Source organism: Aythya fuligula, chromosome 9 (genome assembly GCF_009819795.1).
Source record: "Aythya fuligula isolate bAytFul2 chromosome 9, bAytFul2.pri, whole genome shotgun sequence".
Classification (NCBI taxonomy): Eukaryota; Metazoa; Chordata; class Aves; order Anseriformes; family Anatidae; genus Aythya; species Aythya fuligula.
Genome location: NC_045567.1, coordinates 16,559,004 through 16,583,152, shown reverse-complemented (window position 1 = coordinate 16,583,152; position 24,149 = coordinate 16,559,004). Strand labels below are relative to the sequence as shown.

General features: G+C 56.6%; 2 protein-coding genes, 1 long non-coding RNA gene and 2 other non-coding genes across 5 annotated transcripts; all 5 read left to right on the top strand.

Annotated features, from left to right (window-relative positions):
- Nucleotides 1-1,309: 1,309 nt before the first annotated feature.
- LOC116492286 lies at nucleotides 1,310-2,831 on the top strand. Its single transcript, XR_004253590.1, has 2 exons — nucleotides 1,310-1,362; nucleotides 1,975-2,831. It is a non-coding gene; the product is annotated as an uncharacterized LOC116492286 (long non-coding RNA).
- Nucleotides 2,832-7,163: 4,332 nt separating this feature from the next.
- NMUR1 (neuromedin U receptor 1) lies at nucleotides 7,164-9,508 on the top strand. The gene is made up of 2 exons (XM_032192847.1): nucleotides 7,164-8,058; nucleotides 9,105-9,508. Exons 1-2 carry the CDS (start codon nucleotides 7,164-7,166, stop codon nucleotides 9,506-9,508), a joined length of 1,299 nt encoding a protein of 432 aa, XP_032048738.1.
- A 7,613-nt stretch (nucleotides 9,509-17,121) lies between these two features.
- On the top strand, nucleotides 17,122-24,103 carry NCL (nucleolin). Its single transcript, XM_032193106.1, has 15 exons — nucleotides 17,122-17,266; nucleotides 17,701-17,811; nucleotides 18,559-18,847; nucleotides 19,182-19,331; nucleotides 19,600-19,785; nucleotides 19,999-20,091; nucleotides 20,326-20,461; nucleotides 20,817-20,953; nucleotides 21,235-21,361; nucleotides 21,599-21,732; nucleotides 21,822-21,957; nucleotides 22,061-22,212; nucleotides 22,713-22,839; nucleotides 23,177-23,409; nucleotides 23,614-24,103. Exons 1-15 carry the CDS (start codon nucleotides 17,249-17,251, stop codon nucleotides 23,691-23,693), a joined length of 2,109 nt encoding a protein of 702 aa, XP_032048997.1. The 5' UTR covers nucleotides 17,122-17,248; the 3' UTR covers nucleotides 23,694-24,103.
- On the top strand, nucleotides 20,186-20,255 carry LOC116492795. Its single transcript, XR_004253626.1, has one exon. It is a non-coding gene; the product is annotated as a small nucleolar RNA SNORD82 (small nucleolar RNA).
- LOC116492796 lies at nucleotides 22,335-22,411 on the top strand. Its single transcript, XR_004253627.1, has one exon. It is a non-coding gene; the product is annotated as a small nucleolar RNA SNORD20 (small nucleolar RNA).
- Nucleotides 24,104-24,149: the final 46 nt, after the last annotated feature.

Here is a 24,149-nt window from a genome sequence, read left to right as displayed (position 1 = left end):
TGTCCCCAAAACCCTGCTCGTCCCCTTCGGTCACCGCTGCTTCTCCTCGGGCGGGGGGGGGGCAGGCCGGAGCTCCCAGGCGTTTCCACCAGAGGGAGCCCAAATGTCACCAAATCCGCCCGGCGACGTGCGCCCATCATCATGGCGTCGGGGCGCCGGGACTTGGGTGGCCCCATGGGGACTGTCACCCCTCTGTGGGGTTTTGCCACCAGAAAAAAAAAGCCCTGCCAGCTGCCCCAAACCCTGTCCAGCCCCATGGCCAGGGAGAAAACCTACGTGTTTCCCCCAATTCGTGCCTGGAGCATCCCCAAATTTCCTCGCTGGTTTTTGGGGTTCTCCCAACCCAAACCACCGGTGAGGAAGGAGCAGCTCCCCTCTAAACACCGGGTAAAGGGTGTCGTCGGTCTCAATTAACACAGACGCCAAGCAGCAGGAAGGGAAGGTTGGGAACGATGCTCCTGGTGCTCCCCTGGCAGGGTGGAAGCAACCCGCCAGATGGGAGCCGGGGGGGAAAGACGGAGAAAAAAACCTCGCCGGCGACGCTGCGTGGTGCCAGAGGAAAATCTCTCGTGTTTGCTGAGAATTTGCTCGTTTATTTAAAGCCTGTCATTAGCTGCAGCCACATGGGGTGGGATTCACAGAAGTCCCAAGTGAATCGGGTGCCTTTTTGGGGAGATGTCTGAGCCACCGAGAACTGCTGTGGGCGCAAGAACCTGAGCGGATGGCGGGGTCCCAGCCCCTTGCCTGCACCCGGGAGATTTTTTGGCACGTCAGAGGCTGGGAGAGCCAGGGGTAGATGGGATTTGGGCTGAATTCGGGCAGGAGGCACCTGGCTCTGCTGCCAGAGCAGCCTGGCATGGCTGGGAGAGGAAATCCCAGCCCTGGTGTTTAATCCTGCCTGCTCGGGGGAGCCACAAGTGCCCCGTGCGGGGACTTTGGGGCACGGGCAGGCACTGGATGCCAGGATGCTCCTGGCAGGGCACTGAGCCAGGCTGGGCTCGCCTCCAGCCCCTTCCCACTGGTCCTAGCGGTGCTGGAAGCAGGGAGTAACGTGCCCCAGGTCTTGTAGCAGGCTTCCTGCAGCACCGTGCCCCCCTCAGGCCAGATGGGATGGGGAACGGTGGCTGCCTGGGTGACACCTCGAGGGGGGAAAAGAGGAATTGCCTTAGGACTGCAGCAGCAGGCAGGGCCATGGAGGGAAACTGAGGCACAGGGGGGTGAGATGATGGGGTGTCTTCCTTCACCCTGCAGAAGCTGGGCCCAGCCATCGCCCTCCAGTCCGTTTGGGGATCCCATGGGACCGGTTGGATGTGATCCGCCCGTGACATGATGTGGGTTTGGGTTTATCCTCGGTGCTCGCAGGTGGGATGCTTCATTATTCATGCTGGGCTCTCTGAGTGTGGAAATCAGGCTGAGAGACTCTCATCTCTATCCACTTAGAGAGAATTACCATCCCTAATCTTCTTCCGTCCCTCGGCTATCCCCAGGGCTCAGCTAAGGACCCGGAGGCTGCCTGGTGTCTTGCTGTGGTGCCCCAGGGGTGGCTTTCATCCCAACCTGAACGGCCCCACACAGCTCTTTAGTGCCCACGTTCCCCCTCTTTTCCCATTCCTGCTGCAATTAAACTGCGGCTCAGCCCCACACCTCATCGCTCAGCCCCTCCTGTGCCACCCTGGGTATGATCCCTGAGTGTTTGGTGGTGAGACACGGGAGGTGCAGGTGACACCTTCTCCCTGTGCCGTGTCCCGTGTGACCATGGCCAAGGGGTGGGTGGGTTACACGGGGAGGAGGAGAAGAATTGAGGAGCTGGGGACCATTTTCATTCATTCTGAAGTTGCCTTATTGGCATCCCTGAGAGCTCGTGGTGTGCCTTCCCTTTGGTCTCTCGAGGTGAAGCACAATTTTTTTTTCTGGAAAAAATGAAAGTGTGCGTGTGTCCCACTTTTTTTTCTTCATTTTATATTTTTTTTCCAGCTGAACTAACTTTTGGATGCAGAGCAAGCCTGGAAAACTCATCCCTGAGGTTTATCAGTGCCTGAGGAGCGCTGAGAAGGGAAAACCCATCCCGTGACCTGGAGCAGAGCGTGGCACTTGCATGGAGAAGGTTCAAGGAGAGCATCCTGCCCTACGCCTGGCCATCAACCTCTGTGGCTGCTAGAGAAGGGCTTTGAAAGGGGCAGGCAGGGCATGGGGATGTGGCAGCACCACCACGAGCTGGGTGTGGATGTGCTGGGGTCTCATTGGGGCCCCGAACCTGGCTTTTCTGGGACATCCCCCCCTTATCCCTAGCACCAGGGTCTGCATGTGATGGAAATGCTGGGATGTGTTGGGATGTGCTGGGACATTTTGGGTGGTGGGGGGACCAACCGGTCAGTGGGACCCTCTCCGTGACCCACACACCTCTCCCCACCTGCCCTCTTACCCTGTCCATCCTTCCCAAAATCCAGCAAAGCTGCCAGCACCCTGAAGGCTGCCAGCCAGCAAAAAACAAAGCAGCAGGCATGGAGCAAAACCACGGGGCCATTAACACAGCAATTAAATCCCTGTGCCCCTGCCCTTCATCCTGGCCACGTGCTGGAGCCTGAGCATCTCCTTGCCCATCTGCAAAGGGCATCAGGGCACGCGTGGCCCCGCTGTGGGCTGCTCTTCCCTCCAGCCTCTGCCTCTGCTTGCCGTGTCTCGATGTCGCTGCTGCTGCGGGTGGTTCTTTATGGCTGGTGGGGCTGATCTCGACTTGGAGAGTGAGTCATTACGTGGCAAATGGGATCCAATCACGGAGACGTTATTTCCTTGCCCGGTGTTCTTTGCAGATGAGATTTTGCAGAACTTGAGTGTGTTGGTTTGTGTGTTTTCTTTTTTTTTTTTTCCTTTTTTCCCCTTCCAGCCAAAAGCCTCTTCCCCGGTCCCATTTAAACGGCTGCGAATTGGGCGATGCGCGGGGAGGGAATGAATATTTACCAGGGGCCTGGCTGGGTAGAAGAGCTAATAAATGTCCCGGCAATCAATCCGGCAGCCCCAGCCGGCACCTTAAATCAACTCGTGAATGCAAAGTGGCTCCGAAGCCGGGGCCGGGGAGGGAGGCCGTCCCCTTGCTGTGCCATTTATTTATCTGCTTTTGATGACTCACAGAGGAGGAGGTTTGAGGAGGAATAAATAGAGCCCATAAACTGTCTCCACGACGCTCGGGAAGGCGCCCTGGACCCGTGCTCCGTTTTGACGTGCCCCAGAGAAGGTCCTGCTGTAGCCGAGGTGCCCCCGAGCTCGTTATGGCTTTGGGCAGGGGATTTCCAGCTGCTGGGATGCTCCGGCTGCCCCCAGCCCTTCCCCTACCCATGGCCATGAGCATCCCCGGGCAGCTCGGCCTGATGGAGACCTGCGAGAGCCTGGCTCTCCTGCCAGGTGGAAAAGCACATCGTCTGTGCCGGCCCTGATTAGCAAAATTATGGTTGCCATGGAGCCCCAATTCCTGCTCTGAGGGCGCCCGCCTCCCCCGGCCCCCCAGCAGACCCGAGCGGAGGCCGGTTCCACTGTCCCCGGGAAAGCTGGTTACTTTTATCCCCGGGAACATCCAAATGGCCCTTTTCTTTATTCCCCTTCTCCTTTTGGCCCAGTTTTAGAGGGAAAAAAAGAAATGCCCCCTCCCTGTGGTTTCTCAGAGGTGCTGTAGGGAGGGACAGGGGAGTGGGAGGGGGCTGAGTGCTGACCCCACAGGGATGCGTTTGGGTGCCCCGGGGGAACGAGGGCACCTTTTCTATACCCCTCGGCACATATGGAGGCATCCATGCCCTGGAAAAGGTCCTGGCAAGGTACAATCAGCTCAGAAAAATGGGCACAGCCACTGCCCACCCCCTGCAGCAGTTGTAGGGACACGGGTAAATGTGAACCCTGCAGCCAGGACCTTGCTCGGGGGCGATGCCCTGTGCACGGGCTGCCCATCCTCATCCTCTCACTGCGGTGAGGGCGCACAGCTGGGGCTGGCACCCGCTGCAGGGCACCGCAGAGGGCACAAGTGACTGCCCGTGCCTCAGTTTCCCCTCTCAGACACTGTCACCACCCCAGGGGCTTGCTGCTTTTCTCTGCTCGGGAGCAGAAGGCGTTAATTAAAAGCGCAAAGCCCTGTGCAGGCAGGGGGAAGAGACACGGGGAGCTAAAAGGCAGCGCTGATCTTCCCTGCAATTACCATGAGTGATGCACCCTTGAAAGGAGCCGAGAGTGGATGCAGGCGGTTATTAGGGCTGCAGCTCTCCAGCTTCAAAGGCGCTGTTTGGCCTCTCCTTCGGCCTCTGAATTCCCCCGAGGATGCCGCGGGCAGCGTGAGCCTTGCTCAGCCTCTGGGCGCCAGCCTTTACCGGCACCTCGAGGACTCAGCGGTCACAGGGACAACCTCGGCTGCCCTTGGACAGCTCACGGAAAAGGCTGGGTGCACGCCGGGGGGGAGACCGTGGGGAGGAAGATTTGGGGGGTGGGCGCACGCAGGGGGGTTCCCCTGAATTGCTGCTCGCTCTCAGCGCAGCAGAGATCAGGCTGCAGCGAGGAGTGGGCTTAGGTGCCAAGGAAAACCAGGCAGGGTTTTAATAAAGTGCCTGAGAAGGGGAAGAGGCTGACGGGTCGTGGCAAGGAGCAGAAAGAAGTGACATGCAGCCGCTGGGAGCCAGGAACCCTTCCCAAAAGAGATGTTTCCAGGAATGCCTCCTCCCCGGTGCGCCCTCGCTGCGGCACAATCTGCTCCTGCACCGGCACGGATCCATCCCTGCCTCGGGCATCCCCAGGGGAAAAAAAAAACAAGCAGCCTTGTGGCAGCAGCCAGGAACAGGGACAGAAACCTGTGCCCATCAGCTGCTGCTTCTGGCAGCTCCCTGGCTCTGCCACCCACCCCGGCGTCTGCTGAGCCTCTGCCAGCAGCGCCCGGCTGCTGTCACCAGCACCGTGCCGTGGCACAGCCTGTCCCCGGCCCCACCGAGGACATTTCTCTGCCCTCCCCACTCCCCTGGCTGCGGGCAGAGCCTCCTCTCTCCCTCTGCAGCCAGGATTTCCAGCCGGGTGGATTTTTCCCCCTGCGTAACGCCTTGTTCGTGCCCGTTCACCCTCCAGCCCTTTGGCTCCTGCGGCTCTGCTGAGGGAGACGGCTTGCCAGGGAATGTCACTTCTCAGCGCTGGCCCCGTCCTGCCCTCTGCGTGTTTGCTCTGCCAGTTCCCCTCCGTTCGCAGCCTGTTTGCTGCCAGGAGCAGCACAGGGCCAGCGCAGGGCCACCGAGCCGTCTCCTGCTGCCTTTGCCCTCCCAGCCCTGTCCTGCTCCGAAATTTCCCCGAGCAGAAGCGCCGTGCCCAGCCGCAGACCCACACCAGCGAGCAGTGCCATGGCAATGGTGTCATCGGTGTCCCTGCAGCCTTCCTCCCCTCCTCATCATCGTCACCTGGTGGGGACAGAGCTGGGCACGGCACCATGGCACCCTCAAGGATCTTTGTGTCCCAAAACTGGGGAGGAAAAATATCCGGCTTCATGGGGAGCTGTGGAGCCCCTGCATCACCAGACCCCCTCTCCGTGTCCTCATGAGGTCCTAAGGGGTGGATAAGGGGACATGGGAAGCTCCAAATTCTGCAGTAAGGAGATGGAGGTGGGTGGGACAGAGTGGGGGCATGGGGGGCACCGGGGAGATGGGAACTGGGCATCCCAAAAGAGCCACTGGGCAGGATCTGGGAGGTGAGAGCGGGTGCCCAGCTGCTCCTCGGGCTGGAAGTTGGGCTGAAACTGGGCTAAAAAAATAAAAATTTAAATTTAAAATTAAAAAAATAATAAAAATATAAAAAAAAGATGTGTTCCAGGAAAGAGAGGGGTTCTGCGGGGTGGGGGCAGAGAGGGGACAGGCAGCCTGCCACGGTGTGCGGGGACACGGGAAGGTGTGGGGTGTCTGCGTGTCTGTGTGTCTGTCTGCCTGCAGAGCTGGGCTGCTTCCTTGCAACGCAGGAGGGTGGGCAAGGGGGGAGTGATCCGAACAAGCAGCACAGCCAGACAGACAGACAGACAGCAGGAGGGAGCAGCTCCCTTGCACCCAGGTGGGAAAGGAGCCTCCTGCCCTGCAGCAGCTGCCAGGGCTGAGCCGGAGGGCTCACCTCGGATGGAAAGGAGCCCCCCGAGCTCTGGCAGCCCCATCCCCAACCAAACCCATCCAACTCGGTGCTGCCCTGGCCCCCGCACCGCCAGCAGAGCAGCGGGGCCGATCGATGCCTCGCTCACCACGGAGGCCACGTAAATGGCACATCACCGCCTTGCGAAGGCTGCTGGTGGGGATGGAGACGGCCGCGCTGCCCTCCCCCGGGACTCTCTCGAGTCAATGGAGTTTATTACTTTAACGTATTTCCTCTCTCCTCCTGAAGAGCATCTCCTCCGCCGTGCCGCTCCGCCGCCGAGGATCCAAGGATCCAGCCCCCGGCGGAGGCAGGGGCTCGGCACCGAGCTTGGCTCGCGCGGCGCTGGGGGAGGAAGCCCCCAAAAGCTCCCCCGGGAGCCTCTCCGCTGACGGAGGAGGGAGGCAGCCGTGGGTAAGGGCAGCCGCTTGCTCCGAGGGGAGAGCAGAGGCAGGATTTCTCCAGCCTGCCTCTTAAGGCAGCGACGTCTCCATCCCCTCCCTCGCTCCCTTCCCCGCCCGACCGTCCGGCGTTAGGGGTGCCGGGACCTCGTCCTTCGGCTGGAGCTTCCCGGCGAGACGTAAGTCCTTCGTGGGGTGGAAGAGGGATTTTCCCCTCGGCTCTTTTACCCTTGCCCCTCTGCACAGCCAGGGGAGTTGGAGCCGGGATCGATGCGTGGCGTGGCTCGGGGATGGGTTTGGGGCCAGCTTTGGGGTCGTATCCTGCTCTGCTGAAGGGCAAGGAGAGGGGGTGCCCCCTACCCGAGGTGTCCCCACAGGTGGGGTGAAGGGGCTGCAGGGGGTCGGGGAGCTGCCAGCGGTGTCTGCGGGTGGGAAACGGGGCAAGGGGAGGGTGAGATCCCTGAAGGGAGGTTCTGGGGAGATTTGGGGTGGTTTCTTAGGGGAAGGACTTTGCCTGGGGCAGGCTGGGGGTGCTGAGCAGCAGTCTTGGCATGATGAGGGGAGAAGGGCAGAGGGCTTGGGAGCGACAAAGGATTTGGGAAACCATCCTGCGAGCCACCCCGTCTCTCCACAGCCATGAATCCCTACATCAACTGCTCCGGCCCCGAGCTCCCCCTGCCCCAGCGCGACTTCCCCGCCGAGCCCCTCAGCCCAGCTCTCTGCAACAGGACCCACCCGGACGCCTTGTTCGACCCCAAGAACGCCAACCTGACGGAGGAGCAGCTGCGGGATAAATACCTGGGGCCCCGGCGGTCCAGCTTCTTCGTCCCCGTCTGCGTCGTCTACCTGCTGATCTTCGCCGTGGGGGCGGTGGGCAACACCCTGACCTGCATCGTCATCCTCCGGCACCGCTTCATGAGGACGCCCACCAACTACTACCTCTTCAGCCTGGCCGTCTCCGACCTGCTGGTGCTGCTGCTGGGGATGCCGCTGGAGCTGTACGACATGTGGAGCAACTACCCCTTCCTGCTGGGCGCCGGCGGCTGCTACTTCAAGACGCTGCTCTTCGAGGCCGTCTGCTTCGCCTCCATCCTCAACGTCACCGCCCTGAGCGTCGAGCGCTACATCGCCGTGGTGCACCCGCTCAAGGCCAAGTACGTGGTGACCAGGAACCACGCCAAGAGGGTGATCGTCGCCATCTGGCTCGCGGCCGTCGTCTGCTCCATCCCCAACACCAGCCTCCACGGTTTGAGGCCTCTCTACGTGCCCGGCCGGGGCCGCGTGCCCGACTCGGAGATCTGCACCTTGGTGAAGCCGCGCTTGACCTACAACCTCATCATCCAGATCACCACCATCGTCTTCTTCTTCCTGCCCATGGGGACCATCAGCGTCCTCTACCTGCTCATCGGCCTGCAGCTCAAGAAGGAGAAGATGCTGGAGGCCCTGGGGGCCAAGTCCAGCGGTGACGGCGACTACCGCGGCGGCCGGGGGCAGAAGAAGGTGAAGAGGAGGCAGGTCACGAAGATGCTGTGTGAGTCCGAGCCTGGGGACGGGCAGAGCCAGCAGGGGTGTTAGGAGGGAGCTGGGGGGAAACTGAGGCACGGCTGGTGTGGAGGTGCTGAGGCTGGGTCATCCCAGAGGAGGGGTCCAGGAGTGGTGTGCAAGGGGTGTCGGGGCAAAGGCAGAGCTGGTGGATGGGGTCCTGTGGTGGGGATTGCTCGTGCTGGCTCCCTTCTGGCCGTGAGACCCCCCCTTTATCCAGGAGAGCACCGGGTGAGAAAGGGGAAGGAGCAGGGCTGGGGTGTGGGGACCTTCCCCGCTCTCCCCCCCAGCCCAGATTCCTGTGTCCCACAGCTTTGGGGTGCCGTGGTGGCCTCCTGCCCTGCCCCATCCCATGGCGATGAGGCTCTGACCCCAAGCTGGACCACAGCATCCCCCTGTCCCATGGCTGCGTGCCCTTGTTCCTCCCCTGTCCCCATCCCCAGCAGCGGGGCTGGCTGCCCGTGGGCAGCCGTCCCCCCCCGGCACGCTGACCTCCGTGTGCTCCCGGCCCCGTGACGGCACGCCGTGGCGAGCTGCCCAGCCCAGTCCATCATCAGGGCCAGGGCTGCTTCTCTGCCACAGCCCCAACAAGATGAAAACACTCCCTGCCTTCCCCCGGCATGGGACACGGAGGGGACAAAAGGGGGACCTGTCCCCACGTGGCACGTAGAAGCAGCGTGACACGGGTTTGGCAGGGCTGAGGGCAGCAGATCCATGCAGTGGTCACCCCCTTTTCCTCCTCACCAGCAGGGCTGGGGTGTAAAAGAAGCAGAGAGGACAAGGAGAGGGGCACACACCTCTTGATCCTTGGACTCGGCCAGGAGCAGGGTGACATTTGCTGAAGTTGAGGCCGAAATGGGGCAGGACCCCACGGGACGTGGCCAGAACCAGTGGTTTGTGGCTTTATTTCTCACACCCACGTCCCCTCGTCCATCCAAACCTTCTCCTCAGCTCCCTTAGGCAGAAAAGGGGTGGTGGTGGTGGTGCTGGTGAGCCTCGTCCCCCCCCCTAACACCACCCCCCTGCTCCCCGCAGTCGTGCTGGTGGTGGTGTTCGGGATCTGCTGGGCCCCCTTCCACACCGACCGCCTGGTCTGGAGCTTCGTCTCCACCTGGACCAGCCGCATGCTCCACATGTTCCAGTACGTCCACATCATTTCGGGCGTCTTCTTCTACCTGAGCTCGGCCGCCAACCCCATCCTCTACAACCTGATGTCCACCCGCTTCCGCGAGATGTTCAAGGAGGTGATGTGCCACCCGGGACACCGCCCGCCGGGCTCGCACAAATACTCGCCCAGCGTCACCCACGGCACCACCCGCAGCACCGAGTGCGAGCCCGTGCCCGGCGCCAACGGGCTGCCCCTGTCCGACGGCGAGGAGTACGAGATGGAGGAGATGGAAGGGGGGCAGGCGGCCACGCACGCGATGTCCCTCTGCTGAGGAGCTGGGGGAGGCGGGGGGGATGGGGACAGCTCCTCCAGCATCCCCCCCTGCACCCTGGCAGCCACCTGGGTGATGGAGAGGGGAGCCAACCTTTTGGTTTTGTTCCGCTGGGATGCTCAATGCTCTCCTCAGGATGGTTTTCTTGGCAGCTCCGGGGTGGTGGTGGCTGTCCCTCGCCGTGCCGTGCACCCTCTCCGTAGCCAAGGCCAGGGCACCCCCAGGGCCACGCCAGCGATCCCCCCAAAATTTCCCATCCCTCCACTGCTCAAGCATGAGCCCGTGGGTGCCCGTGGGCTGGGGACCCCCCTGGATGCTCGCTGGGTCAGGAGAGGTCTGCAACGGGTGGAGAGGGGAAATCCTCTGCGGGCACCCCGCTCTCCTCCCCGTGGTGCACACCCAGCACTTGGCCTTCCTCCCTGCCTCCCTCCTCTTCCTCAGCCACCGCAGTCCCCACGGGGCAGTGGGGACATCCTCATCCCTACGTGACCTGATCCTCACCCAGCAGTTAAAATTCCCTTTGATTTGTGCCCCGATTGCATCCCCCGGGTCCCAGCTCTGCTCCCAGCACCCGGCCCTCTTCCCACAGGGGGGACGCGCACCGCTCCTGCTCGCCGCGCCGCACGGGGCCACGGGCAGCCCGCTGCCTGCAGGGCGGTGATGATCGATCTGTCCCCAGCCACACGGCTGGGGAAATGTCACAAAATGCCACGGAGGGCGGGCAGGCTGGCCACGTTCCCCCGGGCTGAAGGGGCTGATCGATTTGCTGCCTGGGATCGATGCCGACGGCTTCCTGGCGCTCACCAAGTCCTCCCGTGGGATGAGATAGCCAGGCTCCGAAACAGGCTGGGATGTTTCCCATAGGACTTTTCCAGTCCCATTTGCTCTCTGGCCAGGATTTGGGCTCGCAGGCTCCTTCCTTCCACGCATCAGCCCAGCCTCAGCCTGGAGGCAGCGCAGCCAGGTCCCCTCCGAGATCCCCATCCCCACTGGATCCCTTTGGGGTCCCATTGTGCGCTGTAGGGTGAGGACGTGTGCAGGGCTGCAGCCACCTTTACATTTCAGGGCCATCCCAGCTGCTCTCCAGAGGACGTCGACGTGGCAAAGCGCATCGATCCCCTCCTGGTTTCTCCCTCCTCCGTCTCCCATTGCTCCCGGTCCCAGGCAGCCACGAGGGTGGAGGTGACGGATGCCTCCTTGATGGCTCTTAATGCCCCGTGCAGGCACCTCCCCGCCTGGAAACCTCCAGGGAATTGCTTTTTAATAGGCAGTCGATAGGGTTTTATTGCGCAGCCTGCGCAGAGCTTCGGGTCCCTCATGCCCTGGGTCAGTGCACCAGGCTCTCGGTCACGTCCCCAGCTGTCCCCTGACGCAGCCACGCTCCTGATATCCCCTCCGTCCATCCTTGGCCACCCCGAATTTGCTCTTTGAGATGCAGGAGGTGAAGCTGCTGGTGAGATCCCAGCGTGGTGGTGCCTGCCTGGTGGGGTGCTGGGGGCTGCTTTGTTTTTTTGGAGCACCTCGGGAAGCATCCTTGCAAAGCCACGGCTGTGGCATCTCCTGGGTGGAGATCTGAGGGCAAACCTTGCCCCTCCGGCTGTTTTGGGACAGCACAAGGGGACAACCCCAAGCCCCCGTGCATCACTTGTGGCCCCATGGCACCTTCCCAGCCGCGTGCCGGGGGCTCAGCCAAGCACTTACGCCTGGCTCAAAAATAAGTGGCTGGTGACTGAGCGCTTCTGCCTCATTTCCCAAAAGTACACTTAGAAAAAGGACTCCTTGTCCCGCCGAGGGGAGAGAGGCTTGCAGGAGAGGAGCGGAGCTGCTCCCTGGCTGCAAATCCCCCGGGATAAATCAGAGGATTACTCCTGCCAGGGGATGTGTACAGGCGGTGAGTTGAAGCCTGGGGTGTTGGTGAGCTGCTGATGTTCAGGCAGGGCTCAGCGCTGCCGCCGGGGCCAAATGATGGGACTGGGGGTTTGGGGGCTGTGCAGGGACCCCCCACAGCTCCCACATGTGTGTTCGGTCGGGGATCAGCCATCCTTTGGGGCAGGATGGCCGTGGTGGATGGAGGGTCCCCAAAATGTCACTTGGAGATGTCACCAGATGATATTTCAGGACATCACGGAGCCTGGGTGGGATGGAGCAGAGGGACACGGTGGGGACAGGGGCTGGGAAAACAAGTGGCTGTTGGTGGATGGGTTTGCTCCAGGTCTTTGCTGTGCATTGGGGAACTCATCCCTGTCCCTACAAGTCAGGGAACTCATCCCTGTCCTGCAATTCGGGGCATGTGTCCAGCTCGGGCTCCGCACCGCCCCTCTCCAACAGCTTCGTTTCCAAAGAGCCGCTTCCCAAAAGTTGTCATCCGTCCTCTGAGATTTACAGCAGCCCCCTTCCAGCAGCCGGGTCCCGCTGAAGCACCCGCCGGCCCCAAACCCTTTCCAGGCAGGCGCTTGCGCAGCGGCACAGCAAATCCGGGCCACGCAGCATCCCCAGCGGCGCTTCCAATAACAAGATTTATCACCTTTACTTGGGGATTAAAAAGCAATCAATCCAGGAGGCTGCCCCAGCCTTGTAAGGCTTTTTTTTTTTTTTTTTTTTTTTTTTTTTTTTTTTTTTGTGCCTTGGTGGTTTGCAACAGGCACGTTCCTTTTTTCCTTTTTTTTTTTTTTTTTCCTTTTTTTTCTTTCCTCGGCGGAGCCAAAGCCGGTTTTACAGCGATCGTCTCGCGTGTTTGGAGCCGTGATGGATGGCGCTGGGAGCGCCAGCAGAATCTTCACCGCCCCTCCCTCAAAAGCCAAGGGAAGGGTTGTTTTTCCCTTCCTTCGCAGAGCTCGAGGCAAACCTCGAGGGGAGAGAGTTTGCAAAGCCCTCAGGTGGCCGTCAGCGGGGCCGTGCCCGCATGGGCTGGGGCTCTGCGAGTGGCACAGGAACCAGGAAAGCGTAAATGTCAGAGATGTGCTCGATGTGAGCTTCGCATTGAGATTTAGGCTGCTTTTTTTTTTTTTTTTTTTAATCGGTATTTCAATTATTCCTCTTATGCTGGAACGCTGGCGGAGGTGAAAAATAACACCAGCGTGCGTGACGGGCGGCACAAAGGGAGGCACGGGGACAAACGGAGAGACAGGAGCTGTGTGCGGGACGTGATTCTGCCCCTCGGGGACTTCTGTGAGCTGAGAGTTTCCATTCCTATCCCCTCGTGTTCCTCGGTGCCAAAGGGAGACGAAATCCCATTGATTATTGAAGGATCCCTGCCCAAACCCCGCAGTCCCCACGGCAGGGTGATGGGACGCATGGACCGTGACGTGAAACCCCCTTGGAGCAGCCCAGCAGCAGCGTGCAGGGACAATTTCGGGGGACATTTGGCCCATTAAGGCCACCAGACACTGAGCAGGGGTCACCGTGGTGTCTCACGCCTGTTCCCATCGCGCCACGTGGAGCACAGGGTTGGTTAATAAAGATGAGAGAAGCGACATCCCGGGAGCGTGCATGGTGCTTGACTTGGTTCATGCGGATACTTGGGCTGAGAAATGAAAGTGATGGGTAATTAGCACGGGCTGGTGTTAATTAGCCCAAACCCTGGGCCCCCTGCTCCTGTCGGGCATCTCCCACTGCCCTGCCACCCAGCCCTGGCCCCAAAGTCCCCCCTCTGACCCTGCCCCCAAGCCCTTGGCCTGTTTTAATCCTGTTTTAATTCCTTTTTTTTTTTTTTCTTTTTTTTCTTTTTTTTTTTTTTTTTTAATTTCTCTTCTGGTGCTCAGAACAGCTGGGACCAATTTGCCGCTGCTGTCACCAGAAAGAAATCAAGTTAAGAACAAGAAAGTCACCATAATTTGGGAGACCCAGCAAGCCACGCTGCCGCACTGACGAGCAGCAAGGGGGGTGCTGGGGGGGCCCTATCCTATCCCACACCTACACCCCCATCCCAGGAGCCCTTTGGCTACCCCAGCCTCAAGCTGCCGTCCTCCACGTGCCGCCTTGTGTTTTTTCCTGCAGTCCAGGCCCCTTTATTTAAGAGCCGTCTGCCCTTCCTGCTGCTTTCAGCTGATTTCTGCTCTGCTTCAAGAGAAATCTCTGGCTCCCTCCAGCTCTCCAGTTGTCCAAACTCCTCCTGGATCTGGCCCCAAACCTCTCTGCTGGGGTTGATTTAAACAACCAGCTTGCACTGATGGGAAAGCAAATGGCTCGAGCTGGGTTTCCTTTCTGTTTTCCTGCAGGCAGCGAGTCCAGCTGGCAGCAGCGGGGGAGCTGCGGTGCCCCTGGGGGACTGGCCCCAGGACGGGGCACGGAGGATGGGAGCTGTACGGGTGTGAATTTTTGGATTTTTCACCCTCGGTGTCACCTGTTTCCACTGGTCGTGGTAGAAACCCACCCCTCCTTGCAGCTCACGTTCATCGGATGGGTTTTTTATGGGTATCTTTGAGAGGTCTCTGCCCTCGCATCTTGCTTCCTCACCCCACAAGCTCAGTATCCCACTGGCACCACGGCTCCGGGGCAGAACAGGGCCTCTGGCCAGAGCTTGTGCAATTTTATTTTGCACATGTGGGTTGGAAGAGGCTGGGGTTAGTGGTGAGACAACCCCGTGTTTATGTTTTTCTCCAAAGAACTGCTCGGGACAGGTTTGGGGAGCTCCAGCCCCGCTCAGGGGGGTGAGGATGGGATCCCAACACCCAGCTCTGCTGCGCCTGTGATGCTTTTGGTGACAAAGCCTGGCTGCACTCCCTTCAGGATTTGGGAGGAGGATCTCAAACAATAGGACAGACCAGGCCAAGCAATCTGGCAGGCTTTAAATCCAGCCCCCGGGGGGACCCTGACGGGTGCTTGCTGCTCTCTGCATCCTCCAGCCCTTCCAGCACATCCTTTACCACACAGAGGGTTATGGTGATGGCTTAACCCACTATGGTTTGCTTTTTTTTGACAGTTTTCAAGCTCCTGGGAGCCTGGGGTGAATTTCTGGCCACCTGTATGGCCATGTCCCAGAGAGTCAGAGGCAAGGGGTGCAGAGACCCGAAAAGCCACGCGCCTGCCCCCTGTCACAGCCTTGTCAGGAACCACGTTTTACTCCTACCATCCTAAGAAACCCCTTAGAGAGGTTTTCATACACATATGCGCTGATATAGGTATTTATTTAAAGTTATCCCAGTCTCAGAAAGGCTTTTCTAGAGGAAATGTGGCATCCCGAGGTCTCCATCCCGAGATGCAGGCACCAGGAGCTCTGCGTGCTGCTCCTCACCCCAGCCCAGTGCCCTGCTTTGGCTGCTCCTGTACAGCTGGAGGCATCTTCTAGGGTCTCCCAGGGGAAAGGAAGGAGAGCACCTTCCCTTCTCTTTATTTCCATCCTTTTTAGAGTGAATAAATAAATACATACATATATTCATACCCACAAACATACACATATATTTTAAATGGCTCCGTTTCAAGCCATGAATCAAATCTTTGGGAGAAATTCAACTTCACGGAGCTAACTCTAGCCATAAACCGTCCTAGGAGGTTATTTATCCCGCTCAGCCTACCTGTGAAAAAAAAAAACAAACCTGCTTTTTCCAAGCGACAGCACGCCCAGGGAGCCCATTGTCCTGGACAAGGCAGAAAGTGACAACTGGATGTAAATCCTATTAATGGGCCCTTTATTGGACAGATGCGACATGACTGGGCTATGGCATGGGACAGGGAAGGTAATGAAGGCAAATGGTGCATCGCCACCAGAGGAACAAATCAAATCAGGGCCTGACAGCGTGCTCTGCGAGCAAATGCCCTCTGCCGCCTGGCCCAGCGCCCGCCTGGCCGTATTTAATGCGTTAATCCCGGGCTCTGCCCTGCTCTGCACCACGTGCACTCACTAATTCGGGTCCGAAGGCTTTTTTTTTTGGCTGCGACCTCCCGGCCCCTGCAACCGTCACGTTCCTCGAGAGCAGCTCGCGGCCCTTTCTCGCCAGGATGGAAGCGATTATTAATGCATTAGCGTTGGGCTGCTGAACCCTAATGTCTTCGTAGTCGATAGCACGAGGCATTTAATTACCCAGCGGGATGAATCAGTGCGCTGCTTTGTTTGCTCTACAATTAAAAACGGGCAGGGGAGGCGTGGAACAACCCTCAGCCTGCTTCGAGCCTCCCCTGCCCTTCGGGGCACGGGGAGAGGAGCTGGAAGCTCGGTGGGACGGGCAGGAGGGGACATTTCCTAGAGAAAGCACAGCTCACGTCCCTCAGGACATCACGGGGACACCCTCACCTGGCTTCATGGGACCAGGTTTTGGGGAGATTCTTCCCCCTCTCACCACAGTTGGCCTGGTTTTTGTCTTACCACGCACCCAGTGCAGGTTCTGCTTGTTTCAGCCCCACTCAGCACCCTCGCAGGACTTTTCAGGGCTTTTTCCAGCCAGAGAAGCACCTAAAATACTTCTACTCCTCGGATGGAGCTACAAATCCTCCCGTTTTGGCCCAATTACTGCCCCGCTGGTGCCACTCCGCAAACCTCTCTCCTCCCTGAGGCTCGGGGCGGCGGCAGGGCTGCGGGGCAGGGCACACCCCAAATTTTTGGGTGCTCGGGGATGGCTCCTGCAGCACGTGGCAGGGCCTGGGCTGGCTGTGAGCCATGGGGCCGTGTTTTACACACAGAGCCCATCCGCACGGGGAGCACAGCGGCGTCCCCACCGCCCCAGCTCCATCCCAACCCAAACTGGCTGATGGTGCTCGTGAGGAGCTCTTCTCCCCCAGCTTTGGGGCTTCTCTCCAGCAGGACTGGGAAGGGGGAAAAAGGCGCTGAGGAAACACACTGGGGAGTCAGGAGCCCCAGGGGGGGCTGCACGCCCTGTTTGCAGCTGGAGGGGGCACCCAGGGGCCCGGGAACAGCACCGCCAGCGGGTTATTTGTCCCCCATCCTCATTGATACTCTGGCTAAGCCCTACGGGAGGATGATTTTTTGGTGGATGAATTAAAAACCATCCCTCAGGCAAGCACGGGTTATTCTCCCCCCTGCATTAGCCCAGGGGGGCAGCACAAGGGAGACCCCAACCCCGTCCCATTGGGGATGGATGAATAAAACCCCAGAGCCGGCTGCTTGCTGCTGGGGGCACAGCCTGGAGGGGGCTGAGCCAGAACCAGGAACGGGGACAGGGACAAGGATGGGGACTGGGGTTGGGGCCGGGGCCGGGACTCGAACCCGGGTCCCCCGGCCCGCAGCCCCCAGCCCCAGCGCCCCCAGCCCTCCCCACCACGTGGCCCGCCGCGCGCCACGTGCTCTCCCCGGGCCCCAGCCCCTCCCACCCTCCTCCGGTCCCCGCCGCCCAATCAGCGCTCAGCCCCCGCGCTTCCCCCGTCTCCCATTGGCTGCCCCCATCCTCCCGTTCCCCCCTCCCCCGCGGCGCTCTCCCCCTCCTCTTTCACCATCCGTAACGCCGCCTCCCGTTGGCCGATGCCACGGCGCCTCCGATTGGCTCAGCGCCCCGCGGGGCGGAGGCGCCGATTGGCCGCGCCGCGCGGCGCGCGCGCCGATTGGCCCAGGCGGGGGCGGCGGGGGCGGGGCGAAGCTGAGGGGCGAGGCGAGCCAGCGGAAGGGCCCCGCGCTCGCTCTTTTCCCCGCAGCCGCCGCTCCGGGTCGGCCGCGCTCCGCCGCCGCTCCCGCCCCGCCGCCTCCCCGCGGCCCCTCTCCGGGTTCTTTCGCCTCTCCGCTCCCTTTTATCCCTTCCCCGAGGCAGCCCGGCCGCCGCCCCTGCGCCTCCTCAGGCCACCGCCGCCGCCATCATGGTGAAGATCGCCAAGGTGAGGCCTGCGCGCGGGGCCTGCCCCAGCGCCGCCATCCCCGCGCTGAGGGGACCGGGACCGGCGGCGGAGATCGAGGGGGGAGGAGGGGGGTTAAAGGCCCGGGGGGGGGGTCCCGGCGCTGCCTTCCCGCCGCCGGCGGTTTCCAGGCCCCCCCCCCATGCCCTCAGCGGGAAGATGGCGGCGAGGGGAGGGGCGCGCGCGGCGGGAGCGGTTTCAAGCCCCCCCCCTCTCCTTTCTTCCTCCCCCCCCCCCTTTTTTTTTTATTCCTATTGGGAGGGGGCGCGCGGAGAGGGGGGGGTGGGGGGGGGAGGCGCGGCCACGTGGGGCGCGCGAGCACGTGCGGGCGCGCGCCCGGGAACGGCCACGTGTTGGCGGTGCATGACGGCTCTGTGTCCCCAACCCCCCCCCTCCTCTTTTCTCTTCCCCCCCAGACCCCCAAGAACCAGGTGAAGCAGAAGAAGATGGCTCCGCCGCCCCCCAAAAAGGTGGAGGAGAGCGAGGAGGAGGAGTCGTCCGACCTGGAGGAGAGCAGCGGGGAGGAGGTGAGGGGGTGGCTGCACGTGGTGTGCAGCGGCTGGGGCTTTCGGGGCGCACGTGGGAGGGTGAATCCGCGTCTGTAAGCGGTTAGCACGCGTATTTGTTGAGGCTAGGGGGTAAACTGATAGTCGGGGGAAAAAACTGGCTAAGTCGGTACTTCCAGAAGTACTACTTGGGATGTTTTAGCTGTTCCTAGTAGTGATGAGCAAAAAGATGATTACTTACTCAAGTAGGGCATCAGCGATAAGTGATTTATCAAGCACATGTAGCACACAGGACCATAAAACTCAAGCTTTTGGGTGCTGCTACAGAGATTGATTATTATAGCTTCAGGCTTTGCTCTTACAGATCTGGCCTGTTAAAAACCTGAAAAGGCTGCTTTTGAGCTTTATTAATTCAACAGAATAGGAAGCCGAAGGAAACAAACTAAACAAGTGTCAGAAGGGTAAGCTTTAGGTCACAGTTGCCGTATATTTGTCTGCCATGTTGAAGTGCTAGCCACGAGGTGTAGGAGCAAGAATGGACAGAATTAGTAAAGGGAGGAGTGGCGCCGAGAGCATACCTTTTGACTAATTGGGTGTGCAGAGGTAGCAGCTACCTGCTCGCTGCAGCTCCCGTGGTGCCCTTTTCATGAGTGTGGCTGCAAAGTTCTTCCAGTCTGTCAAGGCACAATGCCAGCATGGGGTCGTGTTTGTCACTGTGAAATCCCTTCAGCAACAATGTAAATCTAATCCTCAATACATTTCTTTCAGATGGTCCCTCAGAAGAAACAACAAAAAGCAGCAGTCACGCCAGCTAAGAAGGCTGCTACCCCTGCAAAGAAGGCTGCCACTCCTGCGAAAAAGGCAGTTACACCAGCCAAGAAGGCTGTGGCTACTCCAGCTAAAAAGGCTGTTGCTCCATCACCTAAAAAGGCTGCTGTCATAGGTAAAGGAGCAAAAAATGGCAAGAATGCCAAGAAGGAAGAAAGTGAGGAAGACGACGAAGATGAGGAGGATGAGGAAGAGGATGAGGAGGATGAGGATGAAGAGGACGATTCTGGTAAGTGACTTGTGGAATAAATGCCCAACTATAGAGTTAGCCCAGTTGAGTAGCTAAATTTCGTTACCTTTGAAATTGAAATTCAGTTCAGTGTGACTTAACACCCCAAAGAGGGGATTTCATTGATCAGAGGTAGTAAGGGAGGAAAGTCAGGTGTTCAGTGAATATTGGAGAACTTGCTGTACTGTGGCTGTATTCCATGAAGCCCATGAAGTACCTTCTAATTTCCTGTTTGTTCTCTTCCGAACACTGCCAAAATCTAGTGAAACAAAGAACTTGACTGAGTTTGAAGGCTGAGTGCTGTGGATAAACACTTACTGTACTGTTGTTGCAGAGGAGGAAGAGGAACCAGCAATGCCTGTGAAGCCTGCAGCCAAAAAGCCCGCGGCAGCTGTACCAGCCAAAAAGCCTGCAGTTGTGCCAGCAAAGCAAGAATCTGAGGAAGAGGAAGATGACGACGAAGATGATGATGAGGAAGATGAGGGTATGTGGTCCACAATGGATTTAGGAAAATGGATTCTCTTAGAAAATTTAGAACGTGTTAAACTGATACACACTGAGAGGGAGCTTGGGGGAGGGGGAGGTTAACTCAATGGATTATTAGTATAACATTACAAAACTTCTTTCCTGAAAACTTACAAGCTTCAGGAGGTATAAAAAAAAATACTTAGTTAGCCGATTTATGTTTTTGTTACACTCAAAAGTGACTTGATCTTGAACACACATGAAATCTCACATGCAATTCATTTCAGAGTCTGAAGATGAGGCCATGGACACCACACCCGTTCCAGTGAAGAAACCTACTCCAGCAAAGGCTGCACCAGTAAAAGCCAAGGCAGAGTCTGAAGATGAGGAAGATGATGAGGAGGAGGATGAAGATGAAGAGGACGAAGATGAGGAGGAGGAGGATGAAGATGAGGAAGAAAGCGAGGATGAAAGTGAGTTTAAATGTTAACAAGAACATAACTGTCCATAATAAGAGAGGACATATGAGTAATTGTCCCATTATGGTCTCCAGGGCTGAAGAACAGTTGCTTGTAATGACAAGAGCAGGTCTCATGTATGAATGGTGTAGATGTTAATGCTCCAGCACAGAAGAAGTTGTTTTTATTCTTGTATTTCATCTCAATGTTCTTTGTTCTCTATCACAGAACCTGTCAAGGAAGCACCTGGAAAGAGGAAGAAAGAAATGGCCAATAAAAGTGCACCAGAGGCCAAGAAAAAGAAAACAGAGAAAACAGAAGGTGGGTGGCTTGGGGGCATCAAATGATGCTCACTTAGCTATCAGTGGCCTGCTAGGCATATAATGAGGCTGGGCACTCAGTGTTTTTTTTTTCCAGCACAAATGATGATTATAAGGGACTTAATACTGAAGCATGATGTCACTTTTGAGCAGAAGCTGATGTGCTAATGCTGTCCATAGTTTAGTTTCCAATTCTTTCAGTCTGCCTTACACTCACTTGTCTTTTCATTTGAAGCTCCTGCCTCAGCGTTTTCACTCTTCATGAAAAATCTGTGCCCCACCAAGGACTACGAAGAACTGAAGACTGCCATCAAGGAGTTCTTTGGCAAGAAGAATCTTCAAGTTTCAGAAGTCAGAATTGGCTCTTCCAAGTAAGTTCATCTGTAGAATTTTGATGCTGCTTTTAGTTGGCAACAGCTCATTCAGATAGGTAAATGTGCTGGTGCAGCTTCCCTTCAAGATGCTGGGATCACTGTTGGTAGTGTATGGAAGCTGGAAGAGGCACAGTACATGTGCGGTGCTGAGATGGGTGTTACACTTGCCAGGCTTGCAGCTGTTTCAAGCAGTATATCCCAGAAGGGGGAGCTGCCACTTCAGCACAGAGCTGTTACAGTCACCTCTTTGCCTTAATTTTCACTGGTGCTTTAGCTTGACCTATTCCCTGTGGTTCTGTATGTTGTCTGCTGCTAGAGAGCAGCTTAAGCAGTAAAGTTGCTTTTCTTTCAGACGATTTGGCTATGTAGACTTCTTATCTGCTGAAGACATGGATAAAGCTCTTCAACTGAATGGAAAGAAGCTGATGGGCTTGGAAATCAAACTGGAAAAAGCAAAAAGCAAGGAAAGTCTTAAAGAAAATAAGAAAGGTATGGCATGCAACTCTGAATACCTTTGCACATCAAAGAATGGTTGTAATCGGTCCTTGGAGTGGGCTTGTGCTATTACTGATGGCTGATGTGCTGCTCTTGAAGCACATCTCCCTGGTCTGAGCTCTGTTATAACCAGATTCTTAAACCTTGAAATGGATATGCAAGGGGTGGATGGGGAGGAAGGATGGATATGCAAGGGGGAGTGGTTCTGTCCTCAGTTTTAGGACCTGTGGATTTTGAGCTGATCAGGTGGAAGTAACTTTTTTTCCTCTTTGCAGAGAGAGATGCCAGAACGCTGTTCGTGAAGAATCTGCCCTACCGCTTAACTGAAGAGGAAATGAAAAACGTGTTTGAAAATGCAGTAGAAGTCAGAATAGTACTTAACAAGGAAGGGAGCAGCAAAGGGTACGTATCTGAGGGGACACGGGATATTTGCCATTTCTTAGACTCTTAGTGTATTTTGAAGAGCTAGTCTGTCTCTTAACTACATTAAGGAATCTGCTGGATTAGATATACTGAAATAATTATTTTTAAGTTTTTTTTTTTACATGCTTTTCCCTCTCATTCACTTAATCATTCCTGGAAGGTGGACATTACAAAAGCCAAAAGAACCTTGGTTCATGTTCTTTTCCTTTGCTGTAGGATGGCCTATGTTGAATTCAAAACAGAAGCTGAGGCAGACAAAGCTCTGGAGGAGAAGCAGGGCACAGAGATCGATGGTCGTGCCATGGTCATTGACTACACCGGTGAGAAGAGTCAACAAGAAAACCAGAAAGGTACACTTCCAGATCTGTGGGATGCATAAAGAGGAAAGGGAGCTTTCTCTCTCCAAACCTGTACTTAAAAAGCACCGTTTCCTTTGTAGGAGGTGGAGAGAGGGAGTCAAAGACCCTGATTGTAAACAACCTCTCATACGCTGCCTCAGAGGAGACTCTCCAAGAACTGTTTAAAAAAGCCTCTTCCATCAAGATGCCACAGAACAACCAGGGCAGGCCTAAAGGGTATGTTTGACTTAAAACTGGTTTCTCTGTTGTCATTGTGAATGCTGTACTTCCACTGATGTCCTGTGCTCCCAACCTGACTGAAGTCTTCCTCTCCCAACAGGTACGCGTTTGTAGAATTTCCCACAGCTGAGGATGCCAAAGAGGCATTGAATTCCTGTAACAACACAGAAATCGAAGGCAGAGCAATCAGACTGGAATTCAGTTCACCAGCGTGGCAGAAAGGGAACACGAATGCAAGAGGAGGATTTAACCGTAAGTATTCCACGTTTAAGTATTTGATATTGGGATAGGAGTGTACGCTTCACACAAACTCTGGTCTACTTTAGAAAAAATAAATAAACCTGTGGTACAGAAGTCTTCTATCGTGAGTGTGCTGGATATGATGACTGATTATCTGAAATGATGATGAAACTGTTTCCAAATTCCTCTAGATAGTCAAGTGCTGATCCAGCAGAGTCTGTCCAGTCAGTATCCATACTGATAAGACTATCATTTATTACGGGGCTGGGGGGGGTGAATTTGACAGTACCAAACTGGCCCACATGGGGATGCTCTTAGACAAATAGTCCTGAAAAAGCTTCCCAGGTCATCTTTGGGTGCCTTAGCTGTTCTGGGCTTCCTTTTGAAACCAAACCCCTGAACCACATAAGTTGTTGTTGGAGTTGGTACCAAATCCAACTTTGCATTACTGAGAGGTTGATGGTGGCTTTGCTGAGACTTGCTGAGACGAGCTCTGTGTTGTCTTTCCACAGAACAAAGCAAAACATTGTTTGTCAGAGGCCTTTCTGAGGACACAACAGAGGAGACGCTAAGAGAATCATTTGAAGGCTCCATAAGTGCTAGAATAGTCACAGACAGAGACACTGGATCTTCTAAAGGGTACGTTAAGCATGATCTGGGATTCGGGTCCAGTAGCATGCTACTATTTGCAAACTGCTGACTGCGTGCTCACTTCTCAATGAGCTCCTTCCTGCCAACACCTCCGTGGCAGCCTATGGATTCGCACGAGAAGGATATTAACAGTTCAGTACTGGCACACTTGTAACATGGCTCCATCGGTTGCGATTAGCCACTACTGTTCTACAAGTAACATTTCTGATCCCTGGTTGCAGAAACGCAGTTGTTTCCTAAGCTGTTGCTATCATATGCCTGTAGGTGGTGCTGCAGTTCTTCAGTTCACGGAGTTTGACCATCTTTCTCTTAATATGCTGCCTAGGTTTGGGTTTGTGGACTTCAGCTCCCCAGAAGATGCCAAAGCAGCTAAAGAAGCCATGGAGGATGGGGAGATAGACGGAAACAAAGTGACCCTTGATTTTGCCAAGCCAAAGGGCGATTTCCAGCGTGGTGGCGGATTTGGCGGTGGATTCGGTGGCAGAGGTGGTGGCAGAGGAGGCCGAGGAGGCGGAAGAGGTGGATTTGGTGGCAGAGGTGGTGGCAGAGGCTTTGGAGGTAAGGAGATGTAAATACCCCTCTTCTAAGGGGCAAATAAAGCTGAGGGATTATGGTGTGCTCACCACAGAGTGAGTGCCTGATGTGGATTTGTTTTCTGTCCTGTGCTGAGAGGGGTTTGGAAGGGCAGTGGTACGTGTGCAGGGACACCTGCAGCTCTGCTTCTTGCCCTAATCTCACTTCTTGACCTAATCTCTTCTCTAGGTAGAGGAGGTGGCTTCCGAGGAGGCAGAGGAGGAGGTGGAGATCACAAGCCCCAAGGGAAGAAGATCAAGTTCGAATAAACTTCCCTTTTCCTTTCCCTTCTCCTGCTCTCTGAGACTATCTGAAAGGACTCCGGGGGTTTTTATTCTCCTTTTATCTCGGCGGAGCCTTCGGAGGACATTCCAAGGTGCAAAGGAGTACTGTGAGCCACTTGGAAGAAACAGTTTTCATTTCAAGGAAGAGAGAGCAAGCCCTTTTGACTGCTTGCCCATTCAAGTGAACTTTTTAAAAGAAATGAGCGATAGATGTGGGAATTTACCCCTTGTCTGTGAGTTGTCTTGAATTTATAATGTTTTACCCATGTACAAAAATATTTTTTTTCCTATAAACTTCGGTAGCATTTTTGCTGTAAAAATGCAGAATGTTTTATCATTTGTGCTTCAGCACCCTGTCTTGGACAGATTAAAGGACCTAAACTGGTTCGTGTTAATTCTGTGCCACCTAAAGTAGGCTGGGAGAAATTCTGGCTTCAGCCT

Bases quoted from the DNA above. Each gene is read 5' to 3' on its own strand.
- NCL (XM_032193106.1), top strand. The intron at 17,812-18,558 runs GTGAGGGGGTGG...CATTTCTTTCAG, and splicing joins AGGAGAGCAGCGGGGAGGAG to ATGGTCCCTCAGAAGAAACA. The intron at 20,954-21,234 runs GTATGGCATGCA...TCCTCTTTGCAG, and splicing joins TCTTAAAGAAAATAAGAAAG to AGAGAGATGCCAGAACGCTG.
- NMUR1 (XM_032192847.1), top strand. From the start codon at position 7,164: ATGAATCCCTACATCAACTGCTCCGGCCCCGAGCTCCCCCTGCCCCAG. The intron at 8,059-9,104 runs GTGAGTCCGAGC...TGCTCCCCGCAG, and splicing joins GCAGGTCACGAAGATGCTGT to TCGTGCTGGTGGTGGTGTTC.